The sequence below is a fragment of the Geotrypetes seraphini genome, chromosome 10 (genome assembly GCF_902459505.1).
Source record: "Geotrypetes seraphini chromosome 10, aGeoSer1.1, whole genome shotgun sequence".
Taxonomy (NCBI): Eukaryota; Metazoa; Chordata; class Amphibia; order Gymnophiona; family Dermophiidae; genus Geotrypetes; species Geotrypetes seraphini.
Genome location: NC_047093.1, coordinates 21,134,744 through 21,151,025, shown reverse-complemented (window position 1 = coordinate 21,151,025; position 16,282 = coordinate 21,134,744). Strand labels below are relative to the sequence as shown.

The window sequence follows — 16,282 nt, the reverse complement described above, 5'->3', positions numbered from 1 at the left end:
CCTCCAGACTCTTGCGATAGGCCGGCGCGCGGCCAGTCGCGTGGAGGGGGGGGGGGGAGCGCAGTCGTGTGATTTGTGCCTGGGGGGCGGGGCAGTGTTGCTATGGCGGTTCGCGGGTGGGCGCCGCTCCTCTGGCTGCCGGCGGTCGGAGCGCTGTTTTCAGGTGCAGTATGTGAAAAGGAGGAAGCCGAGGGTGGGGAGCGTTCGCTGTCCGAACGTTGGACCTTCAGCGACGGCTGAAGCCCCGAAAGGGAACCGGGTTCCCCTTTCTCGCCTCCACAAGGTGGACTGTCGAGTGCGCTGACCCGTTTGGCTTTGCCTTGTGTTTTTTTTTCTCTCACCAGCCTTAGCAGTTTTGGCTTGAACTCGAGTTCAACTTTTCCCTTCAACATGAGGATAACTTGGAGACATAATAAGGCTGTGTGTTTTGGATTGGTTGTTGTTTGGGTTTTTTTTTTTTTTTTTTTTGGGGGGGGGGTGATAGTCACTTTAATTATCCAACTACAGCAGGGGTGTCAAAGTCCCTCCTCGAGGGCCGCAATCCAGTCGGGTTTTCAGCATTTCCCCCAATGAATATGCATGAGATCTATTTGCATGCACTGCTTTCATGGTATGCTAATAGATCTCATGCGTATTCACTGGGGAAATCCTGAAAATCCGACTGGATTGCAGCTCTCGAGGAGGGACTTTGACACTCCTGATCTACAGTGTGCAAAAAGTAATAATAGTAGCTTTATTTATATCCCGTCATACCTTTTCAGTTCAAGACGGTGTACAAGAGGTGCTGTAAGGACAGTGAAGTAACATCAATTAGAATTGGGGAGGGGTAGAAAGACAGTTATGTGATGAGGTGGTATAATAGGGTAGGAAGGAAGAGGTGTGTAAGATGAAGTAGGTGTCTGATGTTACTGGTGTGCCTCCCTCCCCCCTTCCCGGCTCAGGGCACTGATGATAAAAGGGTGCCAAAATCCCTCAGAGTTTGAAGGAAAACTGGGCTGGGATATATTTTGGCATCTCTTATCACCGGCGCCCTGGTCCACAGGTTGAGATGGCCCATATTTCTGAACGACATCTGGATAGCCTTGTCTGCCTAGTTCCTTTAAGCCAGGTATTTGACTGAAGACGTTTGCTTAGTTATACTTAAGATGATGGCAAGTTGACTGATAAAAGGGGATGTATCTGGAGCAATGAAGTATTAAGTGACTTGCCCAGAGTCACAAGGAGCTGCAGTGGGAACTCACAACCTCGGGGTACTATAAAACTAGAGTTACCAGACTTTCGGATTTACCCAGGCGTGTCCTCTTTTCAGAGGACTGTGTGGGTATCCGGACAGGTTCTTGAAAATCAGCAATTTGTCCTGGTTTTCAAGCTCAGCTGCGTCTGGAGGGCCTCCATGCACACACAGGTGTGACGCGATCGATGCATCACATTTTATTATTTATTTATTCATTTATTTAGCCCAAGTTACAGAAGTACATACACAGCATAGTCAAGACAAAGACACGTTTGGAAAGCTACTGGTACAATGACTGTTATGGTAAATAGAGAATATATGAGATATACTAGGTAATTTATACATGCTAAATAGCCAAGATACAATTATTTAACTATACATACTATAGTAGATATAAACATCTGAGATACACTATCAGCTAAAGTAAATATAACCTTTGAGATATTTCTAATTCACCATACATGCTTTGGTGAGGAACTCAGCGCTATGGCCTAGTTGGTGAGATTAGTTTGGGCTTCGTCTTTTTATGATGATTTTATCTGAGATCATATAGGCTTGGTCTTTTCATGGAGCTGGATTTGTGAAGAGGAAGGTTTTCATGGCCTTCCTAAAGTTCTATAGGTCATCCATCTACATGTTCAGAGGCCCTCACAGCCCTGAGAAAGAAGAAAGAGAAGAAAAGGTTTGGGAGGGGCAGGACTGGGGCATAATGGGATGTAACAGGGCTGGGGTGGAATGCGTAACCCTAAGTAAAACCATCAGGCCACTCCTGGTACATTACTACTTGTAGATTATTATTTTTCATGAGTTTGTGATTCAGTGGATCTTCAAAAAGTTAAAAGCTAAGGTACAAATCCAAAAACTGCACTGCCCGGGTATTGGGGTCAGTCTGGATTTTCAGACTTTCAGGCAGTACTTCTAAAATTTAAGGAATAAAGAAGACGTGAACATTCCAATTTTATTAATCTATTCACTAACAAATACAGAATGCTTAATTTGTCAAAAAGGGTATATTTATAGGAAAGCATACAAAGAAACTTAAATGAATTAGACCATATTAGGAAAGTAAGTAAACTGTAAAACTTGTGTGTTCATTTTTAATGTTTGCAACATGTACTGTAAAAGGGTCTTGATTCTCAAGTGGTCCATATTTTTGGCATCTGGATTTTTGAACTTACAGTATACTGTAGGTAAAAAATTTCAACCAGAGTAAGCTAGAGAGGAAGAGTTAGGGTTAGGTGGGAAGAGTATCAGACTCCAAAAGGATTGTAGAAATAGGTCGTGTTTTTGTTCCAGTAACATTGTTTACCTGCTATGTTGGGAGTAAATTGAATGTATGGTGAGAGACTTAATTTATTTCATATTTTGTGGATGAGTACATCGAAGCAGTGTACAATCTAATTGAGTAAGAAAAAGGAGAATGCCATCCTGTGTCAGGACACAGAATGAACAAAATACAGTGGAACCTTGGTTTACGAGCATAATTCGTTCCAGAAGCATGCTCGTAAACCAAATTGCTCGTATATCATAGCAAGTTTCCCCATAGGAAGTAAGGGAAACTCGCTTTGATTCGTTCTATCCCCCCCCCCGCTCAAACTGGCATCACACCCACCGCCTGCGAACACCCCCTTCCCCCCCCCCCCCCGCAAGAACCGCATTGCACTCCCGTGCTGGAAGCGGCATTCGCCCGCCCACCCAAACAAGCTCCTTACCCTATCTGCTGCATACCGGTGCCATTTAAGGAAAGATCCCGCCTCTTGCCTGGGCTGGGCCTTTAGCATCTGCGCATGCTCAAGGCCTTCTGGCTCTCATTCTCTCCAAGATCTCCAAGAGAACAAGAGCCTTGAGTATGCTCTTGTTCTCTTGGAGATGCTCAAGGCCCAGCCCAGGCAAGAGGCGAAATCTTTCCTTAAATGGCACCGGCACGCAACAGATAGGGTAAGGAGGCTTATTTGGGTGGGCGGGCAGATGCCGGTTCGAGCGGGGGGGGGCGATGCCGGTTCATGCGGGGAGGGGGGTGCTCGTTTAGCGGGACAGTGCTCGATTTGCAAGTTAAGGTTTGTGGGAGTGTTTTGCTCGTCTTGCAAAACACTCGCAAACCGAGGTTCTACTGTACTGTTATTTTGGTACTTGGCAGAATCCTTTTTCTTTAGTAAGTGATCATTCTTGTACAATCTCTCTGGAAGCTGAACGGATAGGATCTTTTATCTCTCTTAGCTTCAGCTGCAAGCAACCAAAAGATGATCCCTCCCTTTTGGGCTACCTGCCCGGGAACTTCCTGATCGGCCCAGTTTGTTCCTGCAGCTTCACTGCATGGTATCATCTCAGTTAATTCTGCTCGTGATTTGTTTTAAATTCCTAGTTCCATTTTATTTTATTTTTTTTCCGCGGGTTTGCCCACGTGCTGCGGATCAACTCTGTGCAAGTGATCCTTCGGCAGGAGTTCGCAGACATTTTAAAGTTGTCTGCTTCTGGAGAGTGCTCTGTAAGCCTGAAACTGCAGTAAGCCCTCTGGACAACATGCATATTGAATCGGGTCTCCAGGTTCAGGAGCCATCTCTCCCCTGGTTCGTCCGCAAAGGGGTAGAGTGCAGGCTACTGAGGTTCCAAGGAGGTGCACTGGGATCGGAACCACGCCGCATGTTTTCCCTGAGGGGTCCTGGTGGTGTGATCTGAGGTGACAGGGAAGTTGAGGCGGCCAGAAGACCTGAAATATCCCATTTAATCAGCTCCTGAGGTAATGATCTCCCTATGCTTGCACTGTATTATGCTGGCTGCCATTGAAATGCATTGCTGCACATGTCTGTGGTGTCTAAGTCACAGAGTTTGCCAATTTTGGGGGGGTTCCCTGCATGCCCTGGTCCCCGCCTCCCCCCACCTGTAAAATCCTAAAATCACCGTTTTTAGCATTTTTCCTGCATTTTTAACGGCCGTTTTTCTGTCAAAATCGGTACCCGCAGTGGCCATCTTGGATTTTCTAAAGTTTTTAAAACTATATTTTTTGGACTTAGAAGCATCGTTTTTGCTCCAAACTTCACAGATGGCCACCTCAGGACACGATGGTATGGATTCATGCCGTAAATCCGGCAGATTGCTTGTGGTTTCGCAGCTGCGTATTCTGTGCGCCGTGGCCCGTAAGGGACAAGACCGGTGTGTGGATTCTGGAGACCACATTATCAAAAAGATGTGCGGAGAATTGAGTCGGTTCAGCGAATGGCTACCAGGATTGTCTCGGGACTCAAGGACCTCCCGTATGAGGAATGGCTGGGCAAGTTGCAGCTGTACTCACTCGAGGAACGTAGAGGGAGAGGTGACATGATCAAGACATTCAAAAATGTCACGGGCCGTATTGAGGTAGAAGAGAATATCTTCTTTCTTAAAGGACCTTTGGCGACAAGAGGACATCCGTTGAAACTCAGAGGTGAGAGATTTCATAGTGACACCAGGAAGTATTTCTTCACCGAAAGGGTGGTTGACAATTGGAATAGTCTTCCAATTCAGGTAATTGAGGCCAGCAGCGTGCTGGATTTTAAGAGAAAATGGGATTGGCATGTGGGATCACTTCAAGGAAGAAATTAGGGGGTGGGTTAGTGGAGTGGGCAGACTTGTTGGGCCGTGGCCCATTTATGTTTCCTCCTCTGGAGAGGACCTGCTTTCCGCCGGAGAATAGCCAAGTTTTCAGACGTTTACGGAAAAGTTGGAGGGAGCCCAGATTCCGAAGTGGGGTGTTAAGATTATTCCAGAGTTCTGTGATTCTGAAGGAATGGGATGTCCCTAATTTTCCTGCATGGGATATGCCTTTTAATGAGGGGAAGGATGGTTTCAATTTTTGGGTGGATCTGGTGGTATTAGGATTTGAGGAATTCCAAGATAGTGGAATAAGGGGAGGAAGGATGCCATGTAGGATCTTGAAAGTTAGGCAGGCGCATTTAAAGTGAACCCTGGAGATTACTGGCAGCCAGTGAAGCTTGGACAGGAGTGGGGAGACATGGTCAAATTTACTTTTATCCCAGGACAAGCAGGCAGCATATTCCCACACATGGGTGACGTCACCGACGGAGCCCCGCAGCGGACAGCCTCAAAAGCAAACTTGCTTGAAGATCTCGATCTTTCGAGCACTGCACCGCGCATGCGCGCGTGCCTTCCCGCCCGAACTAGGGGGCGCATCTCCTGAGAGGATCCTCAGTTCGTTTAATTCCGCGGAGACAAGAAGACACGTTTTTCTATCTCTGCAGCATTGCCTTCTCTTCACCGCGGCTGTTTCTTTTCTTTTCTTTAGTTAAGTTTGGTCGCTGTGCTCTTCTTTTTCGGTTTTTCTTTAAAAAAACAACATTTTCTATTTTGTCCGGCCGGTGAGCTTTGGGCCTAGGCCCATTCGCTCTTTCGTTCGACACGGACTTTATTTTTTCCATGTCCCGGCCTCTTACCGGGTTTAAACGTTGTCGCCAGTGTAATCGTGTGATTTCGGTCACCGATCCCCACTGCCGTTGTTTACAGTGTCTGGGTTCCACTCATTCCCCAGAAGACTGTCATCGTTGCTTCACCCTTACTCCACGGGCATTTAGGCGCCGGTGTGCTCAGTTTTTTCAACTTTTTGGCATGGAGCAACCTTCGGATTCGACCTCGACCTCGACGGCTGCCCCGGTCTCGAAGGCTTCGACTCCGACGACATCGACACCTGTGGTCTCGAAGGCCTCGACCCAGACTTCGGCTGGAGCCTCGGTCTCGAAGGCCTCGACCTTACCTGCTTCGGTTCCCTTGAAGACAATACCATCCACGAAGTCTTCTGCGGGGGGTAAGTCTCCGGGTTCTCTTTCAGGTACCATACCCAAGAAGCCACCAGAGTCCTCGTCTAAGCGTACCTCCAAGATAAGGGAATACTCACCTTCGAGGTTGCCCTCTTCGGAGCGTACTGCTGCACCTACGAGGTCAGATTCTTCTGTCTCGGTGCCGATGCTGGAGGACATGCTGAAATCTATACTCACCACTCAGATTTCCTCCTTAGTGGCTCAATTGGTCCCGTCCTTGACCTTGCCTCGGACTGATCAGCCTGTCACTCAACCGAAGCTTCCAGTGTCTCAAGGCCGATCAAGGACACCGAAGAACGTTTCTTCATCGGATTCTTCTCCAGACTCACCTCCTCCGAAGCACCGGTCGAAGCATTCGAGACCTATTGCTTCCAAGCTTCGGAAGGAGTCTTCGACATTGGATACTGAGACTTCTCTGCCTCATTCTTCGAAGCAGAAATATGGATCTCGACACCATCGAGCATCGACTCGAAGCCCTTCTCGACCGAAGACATCACCGTCGAAGCACTCACGTCGAGACAGTTCACCTCACACCTCGACCCATTCTGTGCCACGTACACCTGGTACTTCTCCTTCCAGAAGCCTAAAGAGGAAACATTCTCTTACTCCGCCTCACAGTGCGGCTTCTTCTATGACTTTACGTCTGGACTCAGAACTACTTTCTCCATACTCTAGAGAGGCTTCTCCATCCTACTCAGCTGTTCCTAAATCTCGCAGTGTCTCGCCTGAAGAAACATTTGATCCTAAATCCATTTCTTTTGCAAAATTTATTTTTGATATGGGTCAAGCTCTCAAATTGGACCTTCATTCAGACTCTAAGTATACTCCTGAATACTTAGCAGATATGGAGCTGCCTCATCCGCCAAAAGAGTCCCTCAGATTGCCTATGACACCTGTTCTGAAACAGACATTTACTCGTAATATGGAGACTCCTTATTCAATCACTGCCATTCCATCTAAATTGGAGTCCCGTTATAGAACTGTTCCATGCAAAGGTTATGAAAAGTCTCAACTTTTTCATCAATCCCTGGTAGTAGAATCATCTTTGAAAAAAGCACATCCTTCAAAAATTTATGCTTCAGTTCCTCCAGGGAGAGAAGGTCGTACCATGGATAAGTTTGGACGTCGCTTATATCAGAACTCTATGATGGCAAATAGAGTTCTTAATTATAGCTATATATTTACATCCTACTTCAATCATTTTCTGAAGATTTTACCATCTTTTATCTCTACTACTCGTCTCTCAGAATTTAAACTCATCCTTAAGACTCTTTCTCAGTTACAACTATTCATGTTACAAGCTTCATATGATGCATTCGAACTCTCATCTCGAGTATCTGCCTTTGCTGTAGCCATGCGTCGTTTAGCATGGTTGCGTATTGTGGACATGGATCCTAACCTTCAAGATAGATTGGCTAATCTTCCTTGTCAGGGAAATGAGTTATTTGATGACTCCATTGAGGCGGCTACCAAGCGTCTTTCAGAACATGAACGCTCTTTTGCTTCCCTCATTCGTCCAAAATCAAAACCTGCACCAACTAGAGGTTTCAAGCAGACTCCACGTCGTTATCCTCAGAAAACGACTCCTGCTTTTTCCAGACCTCCTCCTCGTCGTCCTCCTCAACAACAGCGACAACAAAAGTCTCAGACTCCTGCTGCCACCAAGCCTGCTCAGTCTTTTTGACAATCTCGACCTGAGCATTCAAATTTCTCTGTTCCCAAATTCTCTCCTCCCCATAGGGGGTCGCCTGTCCACATTTTATCACCAATGGGAGCTCATTACATCAGATCTCTGGGTGCTTACCATCATAAGAGAGGGATACTCTCTTCGACTCCTTCAGGTACCTCCAGATCGCCATCCAAGAGAGTGTCCTTCCAATCAGTCGCATCTCCCCCTTCTTCTTCAAGAAGCTCGAGCTCTTCTTCTCCTACGAGCAGTGGAGGAAGTTCCTCTTCTCCAAAGGAACTTGGGATTCTACTCCCGTTATTTTCTAGTTCCCAAAAAGACGGGAGATTTGCGACCAATCCTGGATCTCAGAGCTCTCAACAAATATCTAGTCAAAGAGAAATTTCGAATGCTCACTCTGCCAACTTTATATTCGTTAATGGATCAAGGAGATTGGATGTGTTCCCTCGATCTCAAAGAGGCCTATACTCGTATCCCTATTCATCCAGCATTTCGCAAGTACCTCAGATTCCAAGTAGGAAACCTTCATCTACAGTACAGAGTTCTCCCCTTCGGATTGGCTTCTTCTCCCAGGGTGTTCACAAAATGTCTCGTGGTCGTGGCTGCAGCTCTTCGCAACCAGGGTCTCCAAGTATTTCCATACCTAGACGACTGGCTCATCAAGGCTCCCTCTTTTTCAGGGGTTATTGCAGCGACCCAACAGACTTTTCTTTTTCTCCAAAGTTTGGGATTTCACATCAATTTTCCCAAATCTCAGTTGACTCCTTCTCAGTCTCTCCAGTTCATAGGAGCAATTCTGGACACTATCATTCTGAGAGCATACCTTCCACAACCACGTCAGGCCGCTCTGCTTCAGCTTTCTCGACAACTCTTCCACCTTTCAACTGTTCCAGCACGAACGATGATGGTTCTGCTAGGTCACATGGCTTCTACAGTTCATGTGATTCCTTTTGCCAGACTTCACCTTCGCATTCCTCAATGGACACTGGCATCCCAATGGCAGCAATCAGTGGATCTACCAACTCGACTGATTTCCATAACTCCTTCTTTTCGGAAGTCTCTCCGTTGGTGAATGCTCTCTTTGAATCTTTCAAGAGGCTTGCTGTTCCACCCTCTTCCTCATCAGAAAGTCCTCACAACCGACTCATCAATGTACGCATGGGGAGCTCATGTGGACGGCCTTCGCACTCAGGGTCTCTGGACTCCAGCAGACCGTCGGTGTCATATCAATCTGTTGGCACTCAGAGCGATTTTCTATGCTCTCAAAGCTTTTCAACATCTCCTTCATGACATGGTGATTCTTGTACGTACAGACAACCAGGTAGCCATGTATTATGTCAACAAACAGGGAGGGACGGGATCTCACTCCCTCTGTCAAGAAGCTCTGAAATTATGGCGTTGGGCAATTCTTCACAATATCTTCCTCAGAGCTGTTTATATTCAGGGTCAACAAAATTATTTGGCGGACAAATTGAGTCGTCTTCTACAGCCTCACAAATGGACACTCAATTCTCCTACTCTTCGCCAAATTTTTGCTCGTTGGGGAACTCCGCAGATAGATCTGTTTGCGTCACCTCTCAACTGCAAACTGCCTCAATTTTGCTCCCGCATCTATGCTCCTCAACGTCTCGAAGCGGATGCGTTTCTACTGGACTGGAGGAACCAGTTCCTTTATGCTTTTCCTCCGTTTCCTCTGATTCTCAAAACTCTAGTCAAGCTGAAGTCAGATCATGCCACCATGATTCTGATAGCTCCTCGGTGGCCCAGGCAACCTTGGTTCTCCCTTCTACTTCAACTCAGCACCAGGGAGCCTCTTCTTCTACCAGTATTTCCCTCTCTACTCACGCAGAGTCACGGATCTTTGCTTCATCCCAATCTGCAGTCTCTACATTTGACAGCTTGGTTCCTTTCTGCATAACAGACTTCTCTCAATTCTCTCCGTCTGTTCAAGATGTATTGGTTGCCTCCAGGAAACCATCTACGAGACAATGTTATGGTCAGAAGTGGACTAGATTCTCTGCTTGGTGTTCTACACGTCATTTACCACCCAGATCTGCTTCTTTGACATCCGTTCTGGACTATTTATTTCATTTGTCACAATCTGGACTTCAGACTACATCTATTCGAGTACATCTTAGTGCTATAGCTGCTTTTCATCAGCCTTTGGATGGAAAACCCCTTTCTGCGCATCCGATGATTTCTCGCTTTATGAAAGGACTTCTTAACCTCCATCCACCACTTAAACCACCTCCAGTGATTTGGGATCTCAATGTGGTTTTAGCTCAACTTATGAAACCTCCTTTTGAACCGCTTGACAAAGCTCACCTCAAGTATCTCACTTGGAAAGCTGTTTTCCTGATCGCCCTCACATCTGCTCGACGAGTCAGTGAGTTACAAGCTTTGGTTGCAGATCCACCTTTCACAGTTTTTCACCATGACAAGGTGGTCCTACGTACTCATCCTAAATTCTTGCCTAAAGTGGTTTCAGAATTTCACATCAATCAGTCTATTGTTCTGCCTGTATTTTTTCCAAAACCTCATTCTCACCCAGGAGAAGCGACTCTTCATACTTTGGACTGTAAACGTGCTTTGGCTTTCTACCTCCAACGCACTCAAATTCACAGAACATCTCCTCAGCTTTTCATCTCTTTTGATCCGAACAGGTTGGGAAGTCCTATATCGAAACGCACAATCTCCAACTGGATGGCTGCTTGCATTTCTTTCTGCTACGCTCAGGCTGGTCTTCCTTTGCAAGGTCGAGTGACGGGCCATAAAGTTCGAGCTATGGCGGCATCTGTAGCTTTCTTCCGATCAACTCCTATTGAGGAAATCTGCAAGGCTGCCACTTGGTCCTCGGTTCATACTTTCACCTCTCATTATTGTCTGGATACCTTATCCAGGAGGGATGGCTGCTTTGGCCAATCTGTTTTGCAAAATCTTTTTTCGTAAATTGCCAACTTCCCTCCGTCCCTTTTGATTAGCTTGGAGGTCACCCATGTGTGGGAATATGCTGCCTGCTTGTCCTGGGATAAAGCACAGTTACTTACCGTAACAGTTGTTATCCAGGGACAGCAGGCAGATATTCCCACAACCCTCCCACCTCCCCTGGTTGGCTTCTTGGCTAGGTATCTGAACTGAGGATCCTCTCAGGAGATGCGTCCCCTAGTTCGGGTGGGAAGGCACGCGCGCATGCGCGGTGCAGTGCTCGAAAGATCGAGATCTTCAAGCAAGTTTGCTTTCGAGGCTGTCCGCTGTGGGGCTCCGTCGGTGACGTCACCCATGTGTGGGAATATCTGCCTGCTGTCCCTGGATAACAACTGTTACGGTAAGTAACTGTGCTTTTTGCGAAGATTAGCTTAGCCGCGGTATTCTGAATCTGCTGAAGTCTTTGAAGGTTTTTCTTAGTTAGGCTTAAGTAGATAGAGTTGCAATAGTCCAGTCTGGAAAGGATGATGGATTGTACAAGGACAGCAAAGTGTTGTTGACGGAAGCAGGATCTCACTTTCCCCAGCATGTGAAAGCTGAAAAAGCATTTTTTTACCAAGGAGTTGAGGTGGTCGTTGAAGGTGGATCTTCAGGCTGTGTCCATGTTCCAGGCTTTTCCTGGGTTTTGCAGTTTATAATGTTTATATTATCTGTTTGGTTACAGTTGGCCATTTTTGGCTGAAGTTTTTAGTATGATAAGATATTGAACAGAATTGACTAGTAGTGGGAGATTCCGTGCCCTCTCCTTCTTTTCTTCTGTTTCCTGTTGTCGTAGGTCTCACTGGCTTTTCTACTAACTGGGCAGATCAGGAAGCTCCCGGGCAGGTAGGCCAAAGGGGAGGCAGGGCAGGATTAATTTGTCGAGGGCCCCTAGGCACACAAGTACACTGGGCCCCCTGCCCCGCCCCACTCCACCATGCGCCCAGGTAGAAACAGAAAGCTGCATCAGAGGGAAGCTTTGGGAAAGCAGCACCGCTTGCACAATTACAGTTCCCATTGCCTTTCTTACCTGCGTTGCTTGCTTGTCTTACTTTCCGTCAATGGGGGGGGGGGCTGCGTTGCCAATTGGGAGGGTGCCTGCATTGCCGATCGGGGGGGGGGCCGCGTTGCCAATCGATGCTGGAGGGGCCCATCACCATTTGGGAAAAACAATGTTGATGCCTTCCATCGGGCCCCCCCTGACCATTTTGGGCCCTAGGCACGTGCCTACTTGGACTATTGGTTAATCCTGCCCTGAGGGGAGGGATCATCTTTTGGTTGCCTGCAGCTGAAGCTAACAGAGATACAAGATCCCATCTGTTCAGCTTCCAGAGAAGATCTACAAGAAGGAAGATTAGCAGAGGTAAGAAACCTAATTTTTTCATTCTTTTCAATGTGAACCAACAGCTTTTGATATAAGTGCTGTTGTATGGGATGAAGAAGAGAAGTCGAATGAAGCCTGGGGTTATGTTGAAGTCAGAAGCAATGCCTACATGTTTTGGTGGCTTTACTACACAGACAACACCACAAAGAATTTTACAGACTTGCCTCTGGTTATGTGGCTCCAGGTAAAATCAGAGATGTATCTTTGATTAAATGTGACTGTAGTCATTGGGGCTCCCAACCATCCCAAAGTCTGAGATCAGTCAATACTATACTTATCTTCTATCCTGGAAGAAATATTGTGCTTTTCAGTCCCTTCTCCAAACTCCCTGGGGAGGCAAAGACTCCATGTCTAGCTACTGTGACTGAGTTCTGGTACTTCCTGCTGGCAGGTGTTCCTCAGAGGTACTTTTAAGGGGACCCAGGGGAATGGGGTTAACGAAATGAAAGCAACTATTGTCTGAATGCCTTTTATACAATTACCTAACAACTTGTATGAAGCATCTACAAAAACCAAATGATCTTATGAAGGGAAGAAGACTGTTTGCGAACGCTTAAGGGGGGCATTTTATAAATGGAGCCAAAAATTAGGTGCCAATTTAAAATATATATATATAATTTATGCTAAACATTTTTCTATAAGGGGCGCTCTAGAATTGAGTGCTTTTCTTAGAATAGAGTTGGGCATTAAGACGTATTTATAATAAGGGAGTAATATTTATCATATAGTCCTAGGTCAATTTACTACACAGTCTCTAAATCCCAGAACCATATTATTGATACAAAAATCATTTAATCAAAAATATTTCTTTTATATTATCCATGCAATCTCTTTTCATTCCTATTATGATATAGTACTCAGAAAATGGCTACACCATCGCTGTTTGTGCTCATGTCTTAATCAAAGACAAAATGACAAGGAAAGACAAGGGGGGGGGGATGTCTTTACAACCAAAAGAAGTCTTTATTAGAAACAGTAGGTCCCAACAAGGATCCCAGTTTAGGCATGTAGAAGACGCCTTTTTGAGGAGACACTTTGCTGAAATTATGCAGATTCAAAATAACTGCTTGAGCAGTGAAATCTGCGCAGATTTCACTGCTCAAGCAGTTATTTTGAATCTGTATCATTTCAACAAAGTGTCTCCTCAAAAATGTGTCTTCTACACGCTGAAACTGGGATCCTTGTTGGGACCTACTGTTTCTAATAAAGTCTTGGTTGTAAACAGATCCCCCTTGTCTTTCCTTGTTTTGTTTGTATCCTAAAACAAGGGGCTCTTCTCTTTGCATGTTTAATCAAAGACAAGACGGCACCATTTTCATTTATCGCACTGTGTCCATAGCAGTATTGCAAGAGTTCACTTATCTTATGTAGTTCAATAGATAAGTGCACTTTATTCCCTTCTCTTGCAATATTGCTATGGACACAGTGCGATTGTTGAAAATGGTGCTGTCTTTGATTAAGAAATTAGCACAAAGAGCTACGGTGTAGCCATTTTCTGAGCACTATATCATAATAGGGACGAAAAGAGGTTGTATGGATAGTATAAAGAAATGTGTTTGATTAAATGATTTGTATCAATAATATGGTTCTGGGATTTAGAGACTGCCCTAAGACTTATGCCAGCTGAAACCTGGTATAAATTCTGGCATGCAAATTGAGCGCAGAGCCATTGTGTGCATCTTTTGTGAATGCTTTGAGCCACCCTTGCCCTCCTATAGCCTTATCCTCTTTCGAGTTGTCTGATCTAATTTAGGTACTCATTATTAAGGAATAGTGTGCAGCCAGATCGGTACCCAAATCTTAATTATTGCCAATTAAATGTTAACTCCAATAATTAAATCATTGGAGCCTAAATTATTTTGGATACCCACACTAGGCATCCTTTATAGAATCCAGGAGTTACTGGTCAGTTAGCATGGCACAGCCCAGGAGTAAATATGGTGCCATCACTCCTGCATATCATCTCCTTTTAAGATAAAGCTTTTCTTTAGATCTGCCTTGCTGAGATCAGCATAATGTTCTGCTTATCTTTATAGGGTGAATGCAATATAAAGTTGTACAAATATTAACACACAGGGATGTAAATCTACAGTTCCATCTTTTGCAGGGAGGTCCTGGAGCTTCAAGCTGTGGCTATGGAAACTTTGAAGAAATTGGTCCTTATGATACAGAATTAAATCCAAGAAACACAACCTGGGTACATTTATTTTTCTCATGATGGATCAGTTGGTAGAGCTTTCAATTCTCCCCTGTTCTTTAATCTTACTATAATGTCTTGGTGTCTACCATAAAGCCACATCTCAGTTCACATCTCGCTTTGTTTAGATACCAGCCAAAAAGACCAAGAAGGGTTATGTATTTCAGTCATAGATATAGGACTTTACATATGTACATGTACTCTCTGCTGCAGGGTTGGGCAATTTTTGTCTTCGAGGGCTGCAACCAGGATTTACCTAATGAACAAGCTGAAATCGATGGGATTAGGAGACATTCTAACTACATGGGTTGGGGATTGGCTGAGCGGTAGACTTCAGAAGGTGGTGGTAAACGGTACCCCATCCAAAGCATCGGACGTGATCAGTGGAGTGCCGCAGGGATCGGTCCTGGGTCCGATCCTATTCAATTTATTCATAAGAGATATGACGAAAGGACTTAGAGGAAGGGTATCACTGTTCGCCGACGATGCCAAACTTTGTAACATAGTAGGCAGATGCTTATTACCTGATAATATGACACACGACCTACTGCTGCTGGAACAATGGTCAAAAACTTGGCAGCTAGGCTTCAATGCTAAAAAATGCAAGATAATGCACTTGGGCAGGAGAAACCCCCGTAGAACTTATGTACTAAATGGTGAGACCTTGGTTAGAACTACGGCGGAACGCGATCTAGGAGTGATCATTAGCGAGGATATGAAGGTTGCCAATCAAGTGGAAAAGGCTTCCTCCAGGGCAAGACAAATGATGGGGTGTATCCGTAGAGGTTTCGTCAGCAGGAGACCTGAGGTTATGATGCCGTTGTACAGAGCCATGGTGAGGCCTCACTTAGAGTACTGTGTTCAGTTTTGGAGCCCACACTACCGAAAGGACGTGCTGAGGATCGAGTCGGTTCAGCGAACGGCCACCAGGATGGTCATGGGGCTCAAGGATCTCACGTATGAAGAAAGACTAAAGAAGTTGCGGCTGTACTCACTTGAGGAAAGAAGAGAATGGGGAGATATGATTGAAACGTATAAATACATCACGGGATGCATCGAGTCAGAAGATGATATCTTCTGGCTCATGGGACCCTCAACCACCAGAGGGCATCCGCTGAAAATCAGGGGAGGGAAGTTTCATGGCGATCCCAGGAAGTACTTCTTCACCGAAAGAGTGGTGGATCATTGGAACAGACTCCCACCCCAGGTGATAAAGGCCAGTAGCGTAACGGATTTTAAGAAAAAATGGGATACTCACGTGGGATCTTTAAGGGAGTAAATTCAGGGGGGGCAGACTTGGTGGGCTATAGCCCTTTTCTGCCGCTTTTTCTATGTTTCTATGAGATCTATTAGTATGCACTGCTTCTACACAGATAGATTTGATGCATATTCATTGAGGAAATCCTGAAACCCTCATTGGGTTGCGGCTCTTGAGGAATGAGGTTGCCCACCCCTGCTCTGTTGGGTGACTAAATCATGAAAAGGATCTGTTGCAAGGGAATGGGAACAGATTGACTGACTGGTGCTTTGAGTTATGGGATTTGATTCTTAATTGCAGGTGAAGCTAATATAAAGCTCTTCTGTTCCTTGATTTCCTAGCTTCAGGCAGTTAATTTGCTCTTTGTGGATAACCCTGTTGGCAGTGGATTCAGCTACACCAACGATACCAACGCTTTTGCCAAGGATCTTGCAACTGTGAGTGCTGATATGTTGGTTTTTCTGAAAGCGTTCTTTAAGAACAAGACAGAATTCCAGGTGAGTAGAGCTGCTTGTGTATTTGTCTTTACTAGTCGGAACCTTTTTCCTAGCTGTGCTTAACAATGGATTGCCATATAGTTTACGAGACTTCTGGATGCGTCCTGAATCTCACAATTAATACAAATTTGACATGTGGTAAAACATATCTTTTAACTAGCAAGTAACAAAGGGAGATTTAATTTTTAAAATTGTCAAATTCAGTATTAGAATTTAGAAGGTGAGGATATGAGACAGCTTCGTAGCTCACATA

General features: G+C 45.4%; 1 protein-coding gene across 3 annotated transcripts in view; it reads left to right on the top strand.

Annotated features, from left to right (window-relative positions):
* SCPEP1 (serine carboxypeptidase 1) overlaps positions 1 to 16,282 on the top strand; it is an 87,150-nt gene that overhangs the window by 386 nt on the left and 70,482 nt on the right. For 2 of the 3 annotated variants that reach the window (XM_033960037.1, XM_033960036.1), the window contains exons 2-4: positions 12,101 to 12,261; positions 14,185 to 14,274; positions 15,874 to 16,029. In XM_033960037.1, the coding sequence (XP_033815928.1) occupies positions 12,187 to 12,261; positions 14,185 to 14,274; positions 15,874 to 16,029 (321 nt within the window). In that variant the 5' untranslated portion in view covers positions 12,101 to 12,186. Of the gene's footprint in view, positions 1 to 58; positions 164 to 12,100; positions 12,262 to 14,184; positions 14,275 to 15,873; positions 16,030 to 16,282 lie in introns of those variants that run through there. The other variant, XM_033960035.1, reaches the window with a different exon arrangement.